The sequence below is a fragment of the Ostrinia furnacalis genome, unplaced genomic scaffold, assembly GCF_004193835.3.
Source record: "Ostrinia furnacalis isolate ACB-3 unplaced genomic scaffold, ASM419383v2 OfSCF6787, whole genome shotgun sequence".
Lineage (NCBI taxonomy): Eukaryota > Metazoa > Arthropoda > Insecta > Lepidoptera > Crambidae > Ostrinia > Ostrinia furnacalis.
Window position 1 is genome coordinate 261,616 of NW_021137026.1, and position 19,938 is coordinate 281,553.

The 19,938-nt window shown below is 36.1% G+C and overlaps 1 protein-coding gene across 1 annotated transcript in view; it reads right to left on the reverse strand.

The window, feature by feature from the left end:
- The window catches only part of LOC114362808 (tRNA dimethylallyltransferase), a 294,388-nt gene that overhangs the window by 158,496 nt on the left and 115,954 nt on the right, over positions 1-19,938 (reverse strand). The window contains exons 2-3 of the mRNA XM_028318344.1: positions 5,313-5,450; positions 522-970 (exon numbers count right to left, since the gene is read on the reverse strand). Of these exons, the coding sequence (XP_028174145.1) occupies positions 522-970; positions 5,313-5,450 (587 nt within the window). The remainder of the gene's footprint in view (positions 1-521; positions 971-5,312; positions 5,451-19,938) is intronic.

Here is a 19,938-nt window from a genome sequence, read left to right on the forward strand (position 1 = left end):
CATAATGACAGTGCGTAAACTTCAATTGAACCAAACACTTCCGTATTGCATAACAGGAAGGCGCTTGTTTACATAATAGACCACATGTTACAATATTTCTATCAACGTATACTAATCGCGATCGTAACGTGCTCGTGTGTGAACTTTGACTTTACGATATGATAACGGTATCAAAAAGTATAATTATAACACTTATTGCAATGCCATAAGAATTATTATGTGGAATAGGAATTTAGACCTTTAGATATCACGAAACAATCGGTTAGTTTCATTCATGAAAGTTTACTAAAATGTTTTTGTTGTTCTACAATGAATGGAACTGTTATTGTGAATGAATCTACTAAAATTGTAACTGCGTAAAAGAAAATTAGGATTCTTTAATTCCGTACAGATTATACTTTTAGACTAATTACGCAATTCATATCTTAATGAAATCTTAAAAGAGTGAAGTAATTGGTAGGCCAGCTTTACTGTCATGTTCTGAGTCCCTAAATTGTATAATTTAAAGTTATTTCACTTACCTCAAAACTTTTCTTCTATTGTTGGGATGAAGTCGAGCTGCCATAACAGGATCTATCGCCTTCAATTTTTCATGAATTTCCTCGTTCGTGAAGTTTTTCTCATTGTCAACATCAGCTTGAAGCTGTATTTTAATTTTCTCTTTCTCTGGATCCTTTGATTCTTCATTAACACTAGAATCGTTTTCAGTTTCTGGTACTTTTTTAGCTGTTTTATCTTCTATAAGTTCACTTTCAGAACTGCTAGCATCCGTGTTACTTTTCTTAGAAGAAGAAGCTTCATTCTCAGCATCGTGGTCATCTAAATCTCTCTTTCGTCTACTTCTATCCCATAACAATGATTCAGAGTCGTCAGTATCTTCAACGAGTATTTTATACACTATAGACTCAATGTAGTAATTTGTACCACCGACTATAATTGGTATTTTGCCTTGTTCTGTTAGATGATCGATCTGGCTGCGTAGTTAAGGAATTGTGTTTAGTTGAAACACTAAAATTGCCTTTATAACATTATTATCGAGCAAATGATAAAAAACAGTTAATTGGGTTGATGATTAACGTCGTTTTCATTGAGATAGGTACAAATTGGATTGATAGATGTTACGATGCGTAATGGTAACATGCGATATTTAATAATTTTCACAATGATTTAGGCTCGGTTTCTTCCGAGGCGGAGCTGGGTGGCGCCTTGAATAACCAATCGGAATGCTCTAAATCTCCGCTCCGCTTGAATGGACACGGTGTAAGCGGAGCGGAAAGGGGCTGAGACAAGTTTTATGCATAAAATGTGTGATGCACGCGAAGCCAACCAGGATAGAACGGAGACGAGTGGGCGATGTCGAGCGGGTTTGAAGCGGAGAAGATAAGTATAGCCTGTTTTAATGCTTAATGCTTTTGAACGATTTGATTTGATCTGTACTAATATTATAAAGCCGAAGAGTTTGTTTGCTTGAACGCGTTAATCTCAGGATTGAATAAATATTATTATGTTGGCTTTAGACGTATATAGTAAAAGAAACTTGAATTCGCAAAACAAATCGTATGCTAATTAGATTTTAACTACGAGTATAAGTGACTATGCGTATTTTGAACCACTTTATTACCACGTTTACATAAATTAAAAGGTTTAAACTATTTTTGGATCACGTAGACTAAAAACCGGAGATAAGATATTTATAGTTTTCAAAGGTTTGGTTTTGAATTGAACAGGTATTATGATTGCTCTGCGTCATGTCAGTGCCAATAGTAGAGTTCGAAATGCGAGTTTCGTTCACTATATTAGTTTAAGGCCTGCTCCACACGTTGGCTCCAACGTTGTTCTAACGCCACTCGCTTAATGTGTCGTTCTAGAAAAAAGCTTGTCCCAACGTTGGTGACAATACTATTTTTTAATTAAATCCGTTGGCTGAGTGGCATTGGGACCAATATTGGAGCCAACGCGTGTAGTCAGACTAAGAAATTCGTATGCGAATTTAAATTCAATTGCTTCAAAAATACGCCTTAAGCCACCAATTGAAGCTGACGAATGTTTTCACCTCAGATCATAGAAGGGAATAGATGTGAAACGGGGGCGTGGCGAGTGTCTCCGCGATATGCCCAGAAACGAACATCGCCCGCGACGCCAGGTTAGTCGCGATTCAGTCGTACTGAGGAAATGTTCTCCGATATTGTTGGATAATGCGTCGTAACGTGCAATAACATAAGTGACACGAAGAACTACAGGAACAATGAAGTCATTTACACCATGTAAGTATTGCAAATCCATTGGTATTTTGCTTATAAATAAAAAAAACTAAACATTTTTACGAACGAATTCAGTGCCGTGACATTTACTGCGATATCGAAATTAGTGGTGATAAAAATTCAAACACGTTGTACATTGACGATTTAGTTAGCAACCACTTTATGTCATGCGTAACTACTGCGCAATGTATTTTATTTCTTCCGATATCCACTGACGCGTGAAAATACACAGTACGGCTGCATGTGCCGGTCGTAACATAGTGCAGGGCTCGTGTTCTAATACGGTTTCCTATTATCGATAAATAGAAGTAAATTATTATTTTCTATTTTCTAATTTTGAATGAAAAAATCATGAGTTGCTTGCGATTTTTAAGTTTTTACAAAAACAATAACAATAGTAGAAGGGATTAGTAACTGTCAACTATGTAATTACTATAAGAGCTAGTTGAAAGCCTAATATAGGCATTATTTTTGATAAACATAGGCGGTACGAATTTCGCCATAATTAAAAAGTTAATGCGCGATAGTAGTTAATAATAATTACAGTGATCCTGTTATTATTATTAAAGTAAATAATAATATATTACCAATAATGTAAATACTGGTAAAAATCGCAAGTACCTACTTAACCCATGACTTTTCATACAAACTTTGTCAGTCTATAACTTCTATACTCCATCGATAACGACATTGAGCTTTGGTTGGGGTAAATTAATTTAAGGTAACTTCATTTAGTCCCAATAATTGATTCTGAGTTTTTCGTCCATTCAAAATGGAACTGACTCCTTTATGCAAAAATCGTTAAAGAACATAATAATAACGTATAATAATAAAAAGGTTTTCATACAAGCATTTTTTAAACCAATTTCGAGCCTTGCCCTCAGGATTTAAAGTATCGATATCTTATCGACTCCATTTTATCTTTCTTCTCTCTAATTGCTTTTTTCAAAGTGTGCGTCACGTCACGCGGCCATTGATTGGCCATAAGGCACGCCTTCTGGCCAATCACAGCACTTTTAAGCCGGTTGCACATGTTGTCGTAGACTCTCAGACGCTTTGTTTTTACACAGTAGAATGTGTGTGTGGGAGCTGTGGTGGGGGAAATGTGGGGACACTGGTTCTCGTTGTAGTTACGCGCGACTTCATATCTATTCTCTTTCTATGATCTGAGGTTTTCACCAACTGTCACAGTTGAAAGCAGGCTAATTTATATCCGACGGCTACTTGTGCGGTCTTTAACTGTTTTCACAAACAAACACCGATTTTATTCGTGTAACAACGTGTTTTACTGTAAGCTATTGATTCCCAAACTTTTGGAAACAGTTTCAGTAAAGTTGTGATTTTAATTTGACCAATTATTTGGAAAGGTTAACCCTCAAAGGTTCAAGTGCGTATTAAACAAAGCACAAAAGTAGATTTGATTACAAAAATAAATTCGATTAAGACATTTAGGCCATCACATACCAGTCTGAACTCGAATTGAATAGAACGTAATAAATAAGTTATTTATTTATCTTTATTAAAGAAACATACAGCCTTGTTTGACACATGCAGCTTAAAATTAAGTGGGTTAAACATTGGCCTTTAAAGTTTCTATTGTTTTAAAGGCTATGATGTACAGTCAAAGCAAAAGCTAAATCTTACTAATACCTAAATCTTTGTAGAGAGCCTGAAAGGTAGATGTTAACTCTAAATTTTACAAAGTCAATTTTGTTATAAATTATATTTATGAGATTGAACAGCTATGATTATACTTTTTTGTGGTGTTCAACAAATTCATCAATGACGAAAGATTTTTAATTTCGTAGAACCGAAATAGTGTTTAGACTCATAAAGGTGCAAGACCAGTCCAGACATCTCCATTTTGGGGCGATACCGTTGCATCATCCGACCAGAAAACCACAACTGACAGGTAACTTCAAATCTATCCGACTATCTCCTCACTCAATACACCAATTAACGGTCCTATACAAAAACCGCACTGATCGTAATATTATTATAGTTAATACGATCGAATCACACTCTAAAACGAACTCTACCACCCAAAGTTAGAGTTGGAAATCGTGTGTGGGGAAGTTCCTCAATCGGTGTTTGGTATAGTTCTACATAGGTCTCATCTAAGAGGATTAAAATGTCGTTGACCGTAACGCAAAAAATCGTCCACGCAAGTCTTCTTAAGGTGACCGCACTCGATACCAACTTATTTGATTAACGAACTACTTGAGTGAGGGCTCAAGTACTTATGTAAACTTGACTAAAGAGTAAGGATGTGTAGGAAATTAATTGCAGCTATTGAAGCACGATAGAAGTTAGGCAAAGCAGTTCATTGCTGAAAATCCTTTCAGGAATGGAAAGTTTCTGAAGGAAAACCAGTGATTATTTGAATAAAACTCGGGAGTTAATCACTGGGTTGTTTTTTTCCTGGCTTTCGCGGTTCGCCTTTAGCCACAACGGAAAATCACTATCGACTAAACCCTTTTATTCAAAATTCATGCGTGAAGCTATTGAAATAAATACTATAATGCAATCTCAATTAAATTACTTATAGTCCCATTAGCCCCTCGTGTTAAGCTAAATGAGCTTGTGTTACGAGTGGGATCACCACAATAGTCAAGCGGCGGTGGGATTCGAACCCGCGTTCCTCGGATCTCGAGTCCGCCGGTCCGACCACTTCACCGTTGGGAAATCGTTGCTATAAGTTTACATTTTTGAACCAAACGTGTACTTATCTAGGCTAAGTTTTATACAGAAATAAATTATTTATTATTATTATTTATACGTTTGTGTTTTTTATCTCAGCTTTAAGGGCTGGTAATATAAGATCAGCTACGGGCATGGCCAAGTAACTAATCCCTAGATGATTTTAAAATATTTGTATTACGATGGGCCCACTGAGGCAGCAGGCTCATCTTGAAGGAAACGCCGTACTATTCTGCAGGTGTTTAGTATAGCTGCTTTTTGCATTGTGATAAAACTATTTTCCGGAATTGAATTGAATTGTTAAGTATGTACTTATTCAGAGGTCCAGCTATAGATATAATAAAAGGATACGATCTTGAGTGCCCGATTCCTGAAGTCCACTACGGTGAAGTTCTGGTGTGGTTCGAGGATGTCCAGAAGATGATGGGGTGCCGCCTCTCTTTCTTCCAGGCTGGCTTTAGCTGTCACCACATCCAAGCCTTTGTAGATCTGAAACAGATAGGCAATATTGTACCTACTCTATCGTCCTAGAGATTAGGTTTAACTCACGACTGAGATTTATGTCAAATTAACTATGGTGATTTGACCTTTTATTTACATGGGCACGTTCATAAACTATATTTAAAGCTGTAATACAGGTTGGCATACTTAAGTTCGCGACTTCGTATCATAGTTTTCAGGAATTTATTAAATCAATTTTTGGTTATTCACGTTCAATGAGACTTCTCAGCACTGGCCCATTTATTATCCTGAAGCATTGGTAGGGTTAATATTGGGACGTGTAAAAGTGCTATAAAAAAGCCTAATTGCATAAATAAATAAAAATGATCATCTAACCTAAGTTACTTAGCTCTTCAAAAACTTTTTTTGATATTCCTTCTTAATTCTATAAGATTTTCAAACTTTCGCGTTTAATGTCAACTAAAATAGAAACGTCAAGCCGTGTAAAAATGACCCGTAGGTATTTCTGTACAAGTATTTGAGTTAATACTAGTTCAAAGACCTGTTTCGAAACTTAAGACATACTAAATAATATTATTTATTATGGCTGCTCTACGTGTCCGATTATTTCCAGGTCACCTACACTTCCCACGCTTCTCTACAAATATTTGAATACTCATCTTAGTTGTGCGTAAAATCTAAAACAATATAACGTTCATTAATATTAATTAAGATCCTAATATATCACGAGGATACCTTTTGTCTGATCATTCACTATATAAGTCAATGTTACAATTATGTAAATGCAAGTAAAACGTATGAAATGTATGGAAGTGGGACGTGGAGATTAACCTGTAAGTGCTCAGGTAGGCTTTTTTTAAGAACACAGGAAAAAAAAATGCGTAGAATGGAAGAAGTTTTAAGTGAGCCTTGTGACTTTGTGACATTTCATTAAACTGCAATAGGTACTATTACACATGAATATGTATTACGTACTAAAAACAATTTAGTTTCTTACTTACGAAAAAGAGGTCAATCGTCGAATCCAACTCGGATGGGCAGCGTTCGGGAAGCTTCGCCATATACTCATGTCCGAAATACCGCAGTGTCTCAAGACGAAAGTCTTCGAGCAGTGTGTGTTGCCAGTGTTGACATATGGATCCGAAACGTGGTCGCTTACTATGGGCCTCATAAGAAGGCTCAAGGTCACCCAAAGGGCGATGGAGCGGGCTATGCTCGGAGTTTCCCTGCGTGATCGAATCAGAAATGAGGAGATCCGTAGGAGAACCAAAGTAACCGACATAGCTCGCAGAATTGCTAAAATCAAGTGGCAGTGGGCGGGGCACATAGCTCGTAGAGACGATGGCCGTTGGGGCAGGAAAGTTCTCGAGTGGCGACCACGGGCTGGAAAACGTAGCGTGGGCAGGCCTCCTACTAGGTGGACCGACGATCTGGTAAAGGTCGCGGGAAGAGCCTGGATGCGGGCAGCGCAGGACCGTTCATTGTGGAAAACCTTGGGGGAGGCCTTTGTCCAGCAGTGGACGTCATTTGGCTGAAACGACGACTTACAAAAGTTTCAAATAAATGTTTTGCTAACAGTAATCAAATTACAGGAAATTAAAATATTTATTAGTAAGTACTTAGGCTCTTTTCAGAGCAATTATACACTTACTATACAGGGTGTTAGGTAAATGGGTATATGAGCCGACACTAGCCCATGTTAACATATGCATATAATTGGTATGGTGAAGTCAGAAAACTGATATCATCATTTTAATTATTTTAATAGTGTAGGGCTAGTGTCGGCTCATATACACATTTACCTAACACCCTGTATAGCTTCGCCTTCGTATCGTATTCGTAGAATATACATCTAATAATTAATTTGGCCAAGATATTATGATTACTAATGATAATTAGCAATTTTAGCTAAACTATAATAAGATTAATTTCCGTACTCGTTTGTCTATATCCGATTGTAAAACGTATACACCTAAAACCCCCTTTACTGAAGGGTTAACTGAATAATAGCCACGCATTGAATATTCATTGTCAAAGGCCCGATGAGATGAGTGTAGACAAGCCTTGTCTGGTTAACCCACTTGTATTTTTCAAAGATCGAAAATTCTAATATATTTTAATCCGTATACCAGCTATGCAGCAGCGTATGCATAGAGCTTTGCGTGGATTTCAGTATGTCACATAAATCTTTAGTAACTTAAATAAGATTACTCGTATTTACATAACATTAGTAAGAAACTGACTGGAAGTTTAAAATCATCTTAAAAAGCTTTTCATTCACCATTTAAGTAAAAATAGGGTAAGTGCTTTCAAAATCTTATGAATATTAACATCAGGCATAATTCGACACCACCAAAAAAGGCCAGCGGTCAAGGGGTTAAGAAAGAATTTCAAAATTGCCACTCAAAAAAAATAAAAAATGATACTTAGCGAAAATCGCATGTCAAATACAAATTATAAGATATTTTCAATTCGCTTCAGCGTTAAACGAAAGCGTTAAAAATCGACGAATATTGTATTTGGGACTGTATCGTGTCGTATTCTGGCATTAGTAGAGAAAAAATGACAGATAATGTACACTTCATTACAATGACGCACACGATAAGAAAGGAAATTTAAAAATCTTGGTGCTTTAACCTCTGATTTTTATCAGCACATTATTGCAACAGACTCGGCGGGCACTAATAACGAACGTAAAGGATTGAGTATAAAGATGAGAGCTTGTTATACAAATTGCTAAAAATGAGGCAAATATTGGTTTCGACATTACATTGTAAGTTTCGTTGCTTAAAACTGCAAATAAGTAAATACCAATAGTCTGCCACAATATACGATACTTTAGCATTTTTGCAAACAAATATGACGATTGATACCGAGCTTTCGATGCCTCTAAAAACTTAAAGTAGGTACTCCTAGTAAACTGATCTAATTCATTGCAAATAGTAAGTTTAATACAATTTATGTGAAAAGAAAATGTCTGAGTGGCCTTACAATATTGGAAAAAATTATTAGAAGAAAGAAGAGAAGATTTTCAGAAAAAGTTTTTACAAGTTACAGTTAAATGCACCAAAAGCGCACTAACAATGTCTTTTCCTGTTGTAATTGTCATTATCGCCAAATAAAATACAATAAAGTAACTAAAACGAAATTGTTTTCCGAGAGATTTTTTTAATTTTTTCGGAAGTCGTATAAACTTTCGGGAGAATTCCGCTAAATGGCAAGTGGCAACCCTAAAGCTACACGAGATATTATTAAAATACCTACAGCTTATTAATTAATGATCTTGTCGTGATCAAATCGTCCGAAACGAATGTCACGTTATCAGTTTGCGTAAACGGGCGAACCAAAACATTCAAGATTCGGCTGGGTTATCGTGGTGCCCCATCCCTTCCGTCACCATTGACGGGACCAATGTCACCTTTGCGTTATCGCCTATTTAAAAATTGGCTCTTTTACGTCGTACGAGACGATCGCGTGGTATGTATGTTGTGTAACGTGTGAGATAGTGAGGTTTTAAGAGGATTTATTACAGTAGGTAGATTCTTTTTATACAACTTAAAGAAAGAACAGGATTCCTGAACAGGAATTAGAATAGATTGATAAGTACAGGTGGAAATACATCGAAATATATGCTATTTTAAAATGTTAACTGTGTCTGTCTCATTGTTTAATCAAGTTTAATGGAATTATAACACCCAAACGAGTGACGTATTTTGATGAATTTCGATACACAGATAAATTTAACTTTAGTGAAGGAATACCTTCAGGTTAGGTAGATTAGCCACAAAAAATCAGTGAAAACTCATAGGCTTGTGTAAGACTTATTATTTTTATTCTACATGTATCATAATATAAGCTGTATGTTTTCCTAATAAAGAAAATAAAAAAATAAAAAAGGGAGTGAACCAAGGGGTGTAAGTTTGTATAGCTAAATCTTTTCCTAACCAACGAGCAGTGCCGTAACTAGCCTTTTATGCGCTCGGTGCGAGCTTTCAAAACTGCGCCCTTGAAAAATGCTCTTGTCAGAAATGACCAGAAATATAAAAAAATGTAACCTTTTTGAATAATAAGTAAAATTTTATAAAAAAAATAAAACCGACTCCAAAAAACCTACACTAAAACGTAGAAAAATAATTACTAATTACCTACTTATTTATTAGGGCGAATTATTAATATTTATGTAGGTATACCATGATTGATACTTCTGGAGTCGGTGCCAAGATTATGAAACATGTAAAGTTTGCCTGCACCGACTCCAAAAGTATCAATCATGGTATACCTACATAAATATTAATAATTCGCCCTAATAAATAAGTAGGTAATTAGTAATTATTTTTCTACGTTTTAGTGTAGGTTTTTTGGAGTCGGTTTTATTTTTTTTATAAAATTTTACTTATTATTCAAAAAGGTTACATTTTTTTATATTTCTGGTCATTTCTGACAAGAGCATTTTTCAAGGGCGCAGTTTTGAAAGCTCGCACCGAGCGCATAAAAGGCTAGTTACGGCACTGCTCGTTGGTTAGGAAAAGATTTAGCTATACAAACTTACACCCCTTGGTTCACTCCCTTTTTTATTTTTTTATTTTCTTTATTAGGAAAACATACAGCTTATATTATGATACATGTAGAATAAAAATAATAAGTCTTACACNCATACGGGTCGAATTGAGAACCTCCTCCTTTTTTGAAGTCGGTTGAAAAGTAACCTTCTTTGCGGAGCGATTGTGTAAGGTTGTTCATGGATGGAAAATGAATATAATTGATCATCAATCATTTACATAAATTCGAAATTTTGACCATTCCATGAAGACCGAAAAGTGACCGGTCGTATAAAAACGTTTCATGGATTTGCGTTTCACTATCGAAAAACATTGGCTACAACTCATTTTTTATAACAAATAATAAATCAAATTCATGCTTATTTTTTCTCGTTGCCAAGGAGTGTAAGTGCTAGGTGGACTGACGATCAGGTGAAGGTCGCTAGAAGAACCTGGATGCGGCAGTTCGAAATGGAAATCCTTGGGGAGGTCTTTGTCTTTGTCCAGCAGTGGATGTCATTTGGCTGAAACGAACGAATGCGTGTTTCAAGTGAAATTGATTCTACGACTGTCTTTAATCTTAAAAATACTCAGAATACTAGTAATCAACTAATACACTTTTGAAGGCATTATATCTAATGTAGGTCACTGAGTCATTCAGACATGTCCCAAGAAGTTCATTTCACTTTTATCTGGAGGTAATTTGCCAGCTCTCTTAGTATCGCTACGGGACGTTAGGCCATGGGGGCCTTGACATTAAGTAAAACCGAGCCTACCAGAAACATAGAAGAAGCTGGTACAAAAAATACTTCTATGGGTTCGTTCGTTCGTTTCAGCCGAAGGACGTCCACTGCTGGACAAAGGCCTCCCCCAAGGATTTCCACAAAGACCGGCGCCGCTTGTATCCAGGTACCTCCCGCTTCAACTCCCGCAGGTACTTCTATGGGTAAGTAAAATTTATACTGAAGACTTTAAAACTGAATTTGACTACTCTACATCCGTTTGAGAGTCAGCAATTTTTATGCTTGCACATGACAGAATTGCCTATGTACTCAATCAGTCGATCGAAACTGAGACTTGAATTATTAAGTTTATTTTGTAATAGAGACCTGCAAGCTTTCAAGAGGAGAGCGTATCTTTATTTTAAAGGCCGGCAACGCACCTGTAACGCCCCTGGGTCTGCGGGTGTCTATGGGCGACGGTAATCACTTACCATCAGGTGATCCGTCTGCTCGTTTGCCTCCTATCACATAAAAAAAAAGAGACTAGTTGTCTAGATACTTATGATATAATACGCAGTTAGTTTTCTTTTTCATTAAACTAAAACTGGTAAAAAATATTTGACTAACCGTTTTCGCGCGTAAATCTTTAATAGAGACATTACCACAATCATCAACTGATTAAGAAACAAACTTATAAGTAATTTGTAGAAACAACTTACACCTAATTTGTAAGATGGTTATGTAAGGAGAAATTCTGATTCTGAGTCCTTCTCAGTCGGTACACTCTTGTCAGAGTGGTCGTGGTCATCATTGTGAATCACGATTCAGAGTGATGTTTCTCGTAATACGATACGGCGCCATTCCTCGCGGACTGCAGCTTTCCAGGTACTTTCGCTAACCTGAGTAGTTGAGGTGAAAATTACAAAATTTACAAACAATCCCAGGGGGGATTCCTGGGAAAGTTTGTAGTTGTATTCTACGCATTTCTCGTTCACCAGACCAGACCGCGTTAGGTTTTGCTCGAAATCGACATAGTTTCTATCGTTACTCGCTCCATTGGACTGAGTTTCACTTCCTTGCTGTAATATTTGTTACCACTAAGAAAAAATAAAATTATGTTACTAATGGGAAACGAAAGTGATAATGTGATAAACTTCTTAGGTTATACAATCCATGTAAGTATAATGTTAGTTTGGTAGAACAAAAAAATAATAATAATTGGTTTTTGCACTCGTAAGATAATTTTCATTAAGTAGTAGTTACTATCTGAGTAAATATCACTCGAAAATCAAGATAAGATTAAAAGCAGTTCCGGAAAAGATAATTGTTATTAGTATTTATTATTTACTAGCTTTCCGCCCGCGGCTTCGCCCGCGTGGAATTTTGTCTGTCACAGAAAAACTTTATTGCGCGCGTCCCTGTTTCAAAAACCGGGATAAAAACTATCCTATGTTCTTTCCCGGGACTCAAACTATCTCTATGCCAAATTTCATCAAAATCGGTTGCGAGGTTTAAGCGGGAAAGCGTAACAGACAGACAGACAGACAGACAGACAGAGTTACTTTCGCATTTATAATATTATTATAGTTGGGATGACAGATTTTTGGTAAGTACCACTATAAACCTCGAGTTCCTGCAGTCATAGCTTAGGTACTATGATACTAAGGCTGGGTTGCACCATCTTACTTCAACTTTGACAAACGTCAAAAATCTGTCAAACTTCATACAAAAAGCATCGGTTATTGTTACAGTTAAAATAAAATGGTACAACTCAGCCTAAGTAAAAATCACTCTATTATTTTGGAGCACTTAAATTTTGATTCCTAGTCAAAATAACCAATAGTCTTCTAGTGTATGTCTTGTTGGTTGTCCTATTAAATAAATAAATAAATAAAAATAGTTAAATTTTATGACAAGTGGTTAAATATCAGCAAAATGCGTCTTACGATGGTTACCTTGACTTCCAGTACAATTTCTAGGGAAAAAAGTCCCGAGAAAGATTGAGTTAGCAACGCACCAAGACGTTCACGTGCACTCACGTTCCGATTAAGAAATCTACAATTCGGTCAACCGTCGGTTATCGGTCGTCAGTCCATTGATTAACTGACGACAATGTTACCGCTATGCACCGGATGCTCTTATCTGTCGGGGCAAGGTCACGGTTACAGTTGCCGCCGAATTTGCGCGCGAGAGCAAAGTTTAACTTTTTACCCGACTGCGCGAGGAGTAATGGAAGGAGGGTAGGTATAAAGGATAACATGGCAGGGGATTCCTATTCCTTGATAGAGGTTATACTAGAGGTCATAGGTCCAATGACAGTTTAACTTTCCCCCGGGACAAACTTGACCTTCATTGGTTGGGTTTTTGTGGCGGTGAAGCTGTAGATCCTGGCTACACAGGAGTTGCAGTGGTGGGAACGAGAGGTGGGAATAGTCCCGTTTAGAGGTTATTGGCAATAGATATACCTGTTTTCACCATCAATCCCTAATTTTTAAGGGCATGTATTTAAATGATCTTTTTAAATTAGCAAAAACGGCAAATAAAAAAATCTATTTGGTCGTCTATTTTAATGATTGATCCTCTTTCTTTGAGACATAAAATAAATAAAATCGATCGATATTTTAACCTCTTTTGAACTACGCAAAAAAATTTTGAGATGCAAAAATTATATCTGATCGTTACTTGTTCGTCCTCAAAAATAAAAGAAATGAGCACCAAATATTCAATATTGTGATACTTTTTTAAATAATTCGATTTGTATAAATTATTTTTTGTCTATATCAAATAATCTTCAAAATAATTATGTTATGGTACTTATTTTTATTAAGATGTAGTCAAAGGATGGAAACTATTTAAAGGCACTTGATGTTCAAAGATTTTTTTTTNAGCTTGTAATTTAAACAAACAGGGCAATGTACTATTCTGCTTGCTTATTGGCCGCTAAGCCCTTGGCCAACTCAGTAACCAATGACGGACGATTGTTACTCAACCACAAAGTACCGCGTAAATTAAAAGATATTTTTTAATTAAAAATATTAACCAATAATATTTTTTGTTAGATCAAATATATTTTAAAGTTAAGTTATACATAGATCGAAATGTATTTATTAGGTGATCAATAATAAAAGGCAAACTTGATATAAAAATCATCAAATTAACAAAATTAAAGATCAATAACTAAAAAAGAGGATCAAATATTATTTTTGTTTACCAAATATTAAAAGAGTATACTAAACATAAATATTATGTTACCTTTAATGAAGATCATTCATAATTTATCCGTAGATCAACTAATATAGACCCAATAATTAATATAAAGATAAAATATAATAAAAAACATCATTTATTTTTAAAAGTGCACATACAAAAAAGATCAATTAGTTTTTAGAGGATCAAATAATATTGTCCCATTTTTAAGTGACCCCTTTGACAACAAAATTCCTGTTAAGTGTTACCATAGAAGTAACTTAAAAATTAGGGATTGATGGTGAAAACGGGTTCAGTAACAATTGAATTACGGTACTAAGACTTTTTGTACTAACTGCAATATTTTTATTAAACTTTTTTTATGTCATCATAAAAATGCTCTCTTTCTTATTTCACCCTCTATAAGATTTATTTCACTTAGGTCCAACTTTTACTTTATCTCTATTACCTACCAAAATAGTTTCAGTGGTTCAGGTATGAAAACAGATATAATTACTACTAAGTAGGTACACATGCACTGAATAGTAAAGATTTAAAAAACTTCATACAGTGTTTCTCGATTTGAGAATAGTTATGTAATAGGTACACTCATGCATTTGTAATTGGCTTTTGTAAATTCAAATTCATTTATTCACAGAAATACACGTTTATACATATTATAAGAACACATTATACGAACACACAAGAACAGACTTTGTGGGAGTTCAAAATTTTGGAGTCTACGAATAGATGTAAAAGTCAAAAGCTAGGTTACATTTGCATTTGCAGACTGAATCAATGACTTATAATAGTCACAAAAATATACATTTACTCAACGCATTTGCCTAGCGAATGCAGATGGCATTCGAATGCATAAAATATTTATAAAAGACGTCATTAAGCATACCTAACGTATTGCTAAAGTCACCTTGGCGGGCACATCGATGCCAGTTGCGGTAGGACCAACCAATTTTACATATACAATATTGGATGCCCAATATATCTTGACCCCTATTCGCTAAACTTTACTCCAACACTTTACGAGACTGCCCAGGTCTAGATGAACTGGATAGACAAGTTGACTAGTTTAAAGGGAACTATTTTTTCTAAAAATTTGTTCTTCAAGAGGGACAAACAGGATTTGGTTGCGTTGTAATCGCCTCTGTGGTCTAGTGGTAAGACCACCTGCTTCAGACTCAGAGGTCACGGGTTTGATTCCCAGTGGGGGCAGATTTTTCTGTTCGGTTTTGTTGGTGGTAGCTTGTTCTAAGTTCGCCTGGCTAGCTACCACCATCTTACCTAAGTCTGTCGCCATAACAACAATGTTAACAGCATTGTTGTGTTCCGGCAGTTAGAGGTAATATAGCCAGTTCCTCCGTGGTTGAGGATTCCGGGTGAAGCTCGCTTCCACCTTCGGCCTGATCATCACTTACCATCAGGTGAGATACAGGTCAAGAGCTGCCTCGTTGTGGATTATAATAATGTAAATAAATATAATGCAGGCACGTACGGATACGTCGTAATTATATCACTATCTTTGGAACGGAATAGATATTTAATGAAACTGCGAATATAAGATAATTAAAGATAAGTATATACTGCGTACTTATAAATTATTTTACTGAATCGTCTAGAAGGTACCTACTTATTTTGGATGCTTTTGATGAACTATTGAATTTTTTCTCTTGAAAAAGCTGAGCCTATGTTTTAGATCTCATTTAATGCCGTCAATAAGAGAAAAATCATATTAAATCTTAGGTAGGTATGTGATTTATACTACCGCTTTTTAAGTACATTATAATTACCGCTCGAAAGCATTATAGCTTTGTAATCAAATCCCAACTCGCGCATAAAAATCAATCGGAACTTTTGTAAAATTTTGGGAATTTGTAGATAAACGAAATCTTATACGGGCTTGGAATCCGAACGTTTCAAAAATACGTCTCTGAAATGCTGCAGAAACAAAAGCGGTTGAACTGATGAGTTCTAAGAACTAAGAGTATTTTTAAAGCTCATAGCAGACTTATCAACTCGGAAAGGAATCAACACTATCGCCTTTCGCGAGCTGTCATCGTCTTTCGCGAGCTGTCATCGTCTTTCGCGCGCTGTCAATCGCGAAGCGACGCGTTTACGTTAGCCCCAGAACAGACGGTGAAACGCAACTGCAACGAAACTGCAACTTTCTGATGATTCTGATGAATGAAACTGAAACTGAAAGTTTCAAACTGGTCGCGTCATGTGTGGTCTCTCAACGGACGCTATGGCAGAAACTTAGATGCAACTCAAAAGTAACTAGCAGTTGCAGTTGCGTTTCACCGTCTGTTCTGAGCCTTACGGTACGGATAAGATGTGTGCGTTGCAGTATGGACTTTCATACAAAGAATACTCACCACCTCGAGTTGATACTTGATACGGCTACGATCCCTTTCCGGGTTGATAAATGTGCGACGACCTTAAATTTGAAGAAGGACCAATTTATCGAACTGGCGAAATAGAATTACAGGTAATCAGCTGAGCCATAGCTTGTGAGAATACAAAAGAGTTTCGATAGATATAAGTAACTTTATTACCTAAACCTAAAGTAGGTACTTACACACCGAGGTATCGGTCTGATTGATTACGTTACATTCATCATCATCATCATCATTTCAGCCATACAGAACATAGGCCTTTCCCAATGCTTTCCATGTTGATCGATTGGTAGCGGCATGCGTCCAGCGCTTCCCTGCGACCTTTACGATGTCGTCAGTCCACCTTGTAGGTGGACGTTACATTCACGTTACCATAAATGAAGAGTGAAATTAGTGGGACACAATGTGTGACAATAAAATGAACACTACAGAATTTTCTCGAGTATTTCTATGTAATGTAACGTTCTTATGAAGGGCGAAATACAGGTAAAAGCTCAGTTTCCAAAGGAATTATTTCGTGAAAGGGCGATACACTTGAACATAATAATAGAGCGGCGTTGTCCTGTTACAATTAAATACTCTGAGATGAAATTGTGTAAATCAATCGTATTCATTTGACAGTTCAAAACGTACGATAAACTCTGTATAACAAGGCGTTTGACAGAATATAGCGCACGTTTTGAACTGTCAAATGAATATTCACCTTTAGGGCATGAACCGAAGAAGTTTCATTTTCAATTTTCAATACCAATTTAAGCATAGAAAAATAAACGGACGGTGACGTATACGTCATAAACTATCGCCAGATGGAAAACGATACGATACGGGACGATATACCCGTCGCGTGATGATCACGTGATTTTTCGTACAAATCTGTGACTATGTATGAATACAGGGTGACTGAAATCAGTATCCATTTTTTTAATTTAATCTTTAGAACAATTTAACAGTACCACTTTATCTATTTATATTTTTCGCAAAAAATACATTAAATCTAATTCGTGGGTGCCCATAAAATCTTAAGTTTTAAAGGTTAAGGCTTATGTTTGTGCACCATTATGTCTATCAAGCTTTGCAGTTAACTGTGTGTACGTATTTTTGTATAAACGAAGTAAATTCTCCACTGTGCCAATTTTGAAACCGCGCGCAGCGGATAAAAATAATAAAATATGAAAAATAAAATGTTTTCTTCACGTAAATCGATTAAGTTACTAATTCTGGTTCGCTTCTAAAATTTGGACACTGATTGACCCTGGCAAATTCACCCCGTTAAGATATCACTTACATTATCGTGGCTTGCACGTGTCAACCGCTGACTTTATTGATTTGGTCATAGTTGAAACGACCGAATTGATCCACAAAATATCGATTAAGAATCGATAAATCGGGTCACATTAACGCGGAACTAGTCACCTTGAATACGAATGCGAATTACGAACAGATATTGTTATCGGCTGATGTTTTAAAACATTTTACAACTCGCATAAAAATCAGTTGCTACGGACCATCTGCGGGGCCAAGGCATACGTTGAAGCGATTAAATTAAAAATTATAAATACATACTTATGTACAAGAATCATCACACCCTCATAACATTTGGTTCATCTATGTATGTTTAAGTTTTATTTTCTAACATACACATACCTACTTACTCAGACAGAAATGATCCCAGAAAATGTAGACAGGTTTAATTAAATAAAATAGTCATTTCATTTATTTGCATAGACGCAGACCACTGATTTTTTGTCGGCCGATAGTTGGGTCGGGCTGTTAATCAGTATGGACATGTATAACACCACCACACCGATTTGGTATCGGCCGATTTCTCATACAAATTCTAATTGGGCCCAACTATCGGCCAACTAAAAGTCAGTGGTCTGCGCTTAGGCTTTAAGTTACTTTAAAAAGTATTTACGAATAGCATATTCCATTGCATAGGAAAATCGAGTGTTCCACTGATGATGTCAGTCATGAGCAGTCTGCCCATCATATCTTGTGGGAGTGTGATCTTTGGAAACATGAACGTGATATAATGCTTAATTCAATACAACATACATCTGTTTCCGCAATTTATTACACCGATCTTGTCGCGACAAGGAAAAATTTCCGTGCTTTTAAGCGATTTTGTGAAAAATATTATTGGCAGGTAGTTGCTAATTGCTCATAAGATAGGCCCCCTTAATTTAATTTATTGTCCGTGGTGCATAATCTTTTTCTTAAAGGTTTTNNNNTCAGTCATGAGCAGTCTGCCCATCATATCTTGTGGGAGTGTGATCTTTGGAAACATGAACGTGATATAATGCTTAATTCAATACAACATACATCTGTTTCCGCAATTTATTACACCGATCTTGTCGCGACAAGGAAAAATTTCCGTGCTTTTAAGCGATTTTGTGAAAAATATTATTGGCAGGTAGTTGCTAATTGCTCATAAGATAGGCCCCCTTAATTTAATTTATTGTCCGTGGTGCATAATCTTTTTCTTAAAGGTTTTAAACCTTTGTTTGTCACCTGTCATCCGCTTTGCAATGGAGGGAAGTCGAACCTTAATTTCGAACTCCTCCTATGTTCTTCTGATTAATTTCGTTGCGGGTCCAATGACAGTTTAACTTTCCCCCGGGACAAACTTGACCTTCATTGGTTGGGTTTTTGTGGCGGTCAAGCTGTAGATCCTGGCTACACAGGAGTTGCAGTGGTGGGAACGAGAGGTGGGAATAGTCCCGTGCATAGGAAAATCGGCGTTCCATGAACACAAAATACAAGTAATATTTTCGCTTCCAACTTGGACTCGCTGGTCATAGCGCCCCACAAAAATGTGAAACGCATAAAATTGACAGATAAATAAATTAACCAAGGCCGTGTGTTATCGCAACTATTCGCACTACTTTGTAACAGTCTACCTACAATGTTTCAGTCATTATCATACACATAGAAATAGTGAGTCTTTCAATGACTTGGCCCACTTTTAGCTTGGTTTACGGGCCAAGTCGGTGGATTGAATTTTTACATGTTTTGTTTTCCAGCAGAGAGACTGGTATTTTATTTTATTGATAAAGTTACACCAACAGCAATACACATAAGATACTCATAGTATATACAGGGTGGAAACGATAAGTGATCTCACTCGATTATTTCTAAACTATACAAGATATCCAAAAACTAGTTACTGCTCCTGAAAGTGCTTCACGAGCTCTATCCAACGGTACCAATAATAGGTTACAAAATAAACTGGATCTATCTGAAAATTCAATGTTTCCAGCCTCCATACATTTAGTAAATAAAACCACATGATATTAAAAACTATACAAGATATCGAAAAACTGGTCACTGATCCTGAAAGTGCTTCACGAGCTCTATCCAACGGTACCAATAATAAGTTATAAAATAAACTGAATCTATCCGAAAATTCAATGTTTCCAACTTCCATACAATTACTACTGCCACAGTCATGGCACTCATGTCTTGATAATATTTTATAGCAAGTAAAGCCTAAAGCCAACTTTTTCCATTAATAATTTTAAATAAGAATGCAATTTACGAGTTAATTTTAAGTGTTTATTATTTAAAATGAAAAAAATAACACTTCTAATATTGTGTGGCTAGCATAGTGGCATACATTTAGTATGGAAGCTGAAAACATTGAATTTATGGATAGATC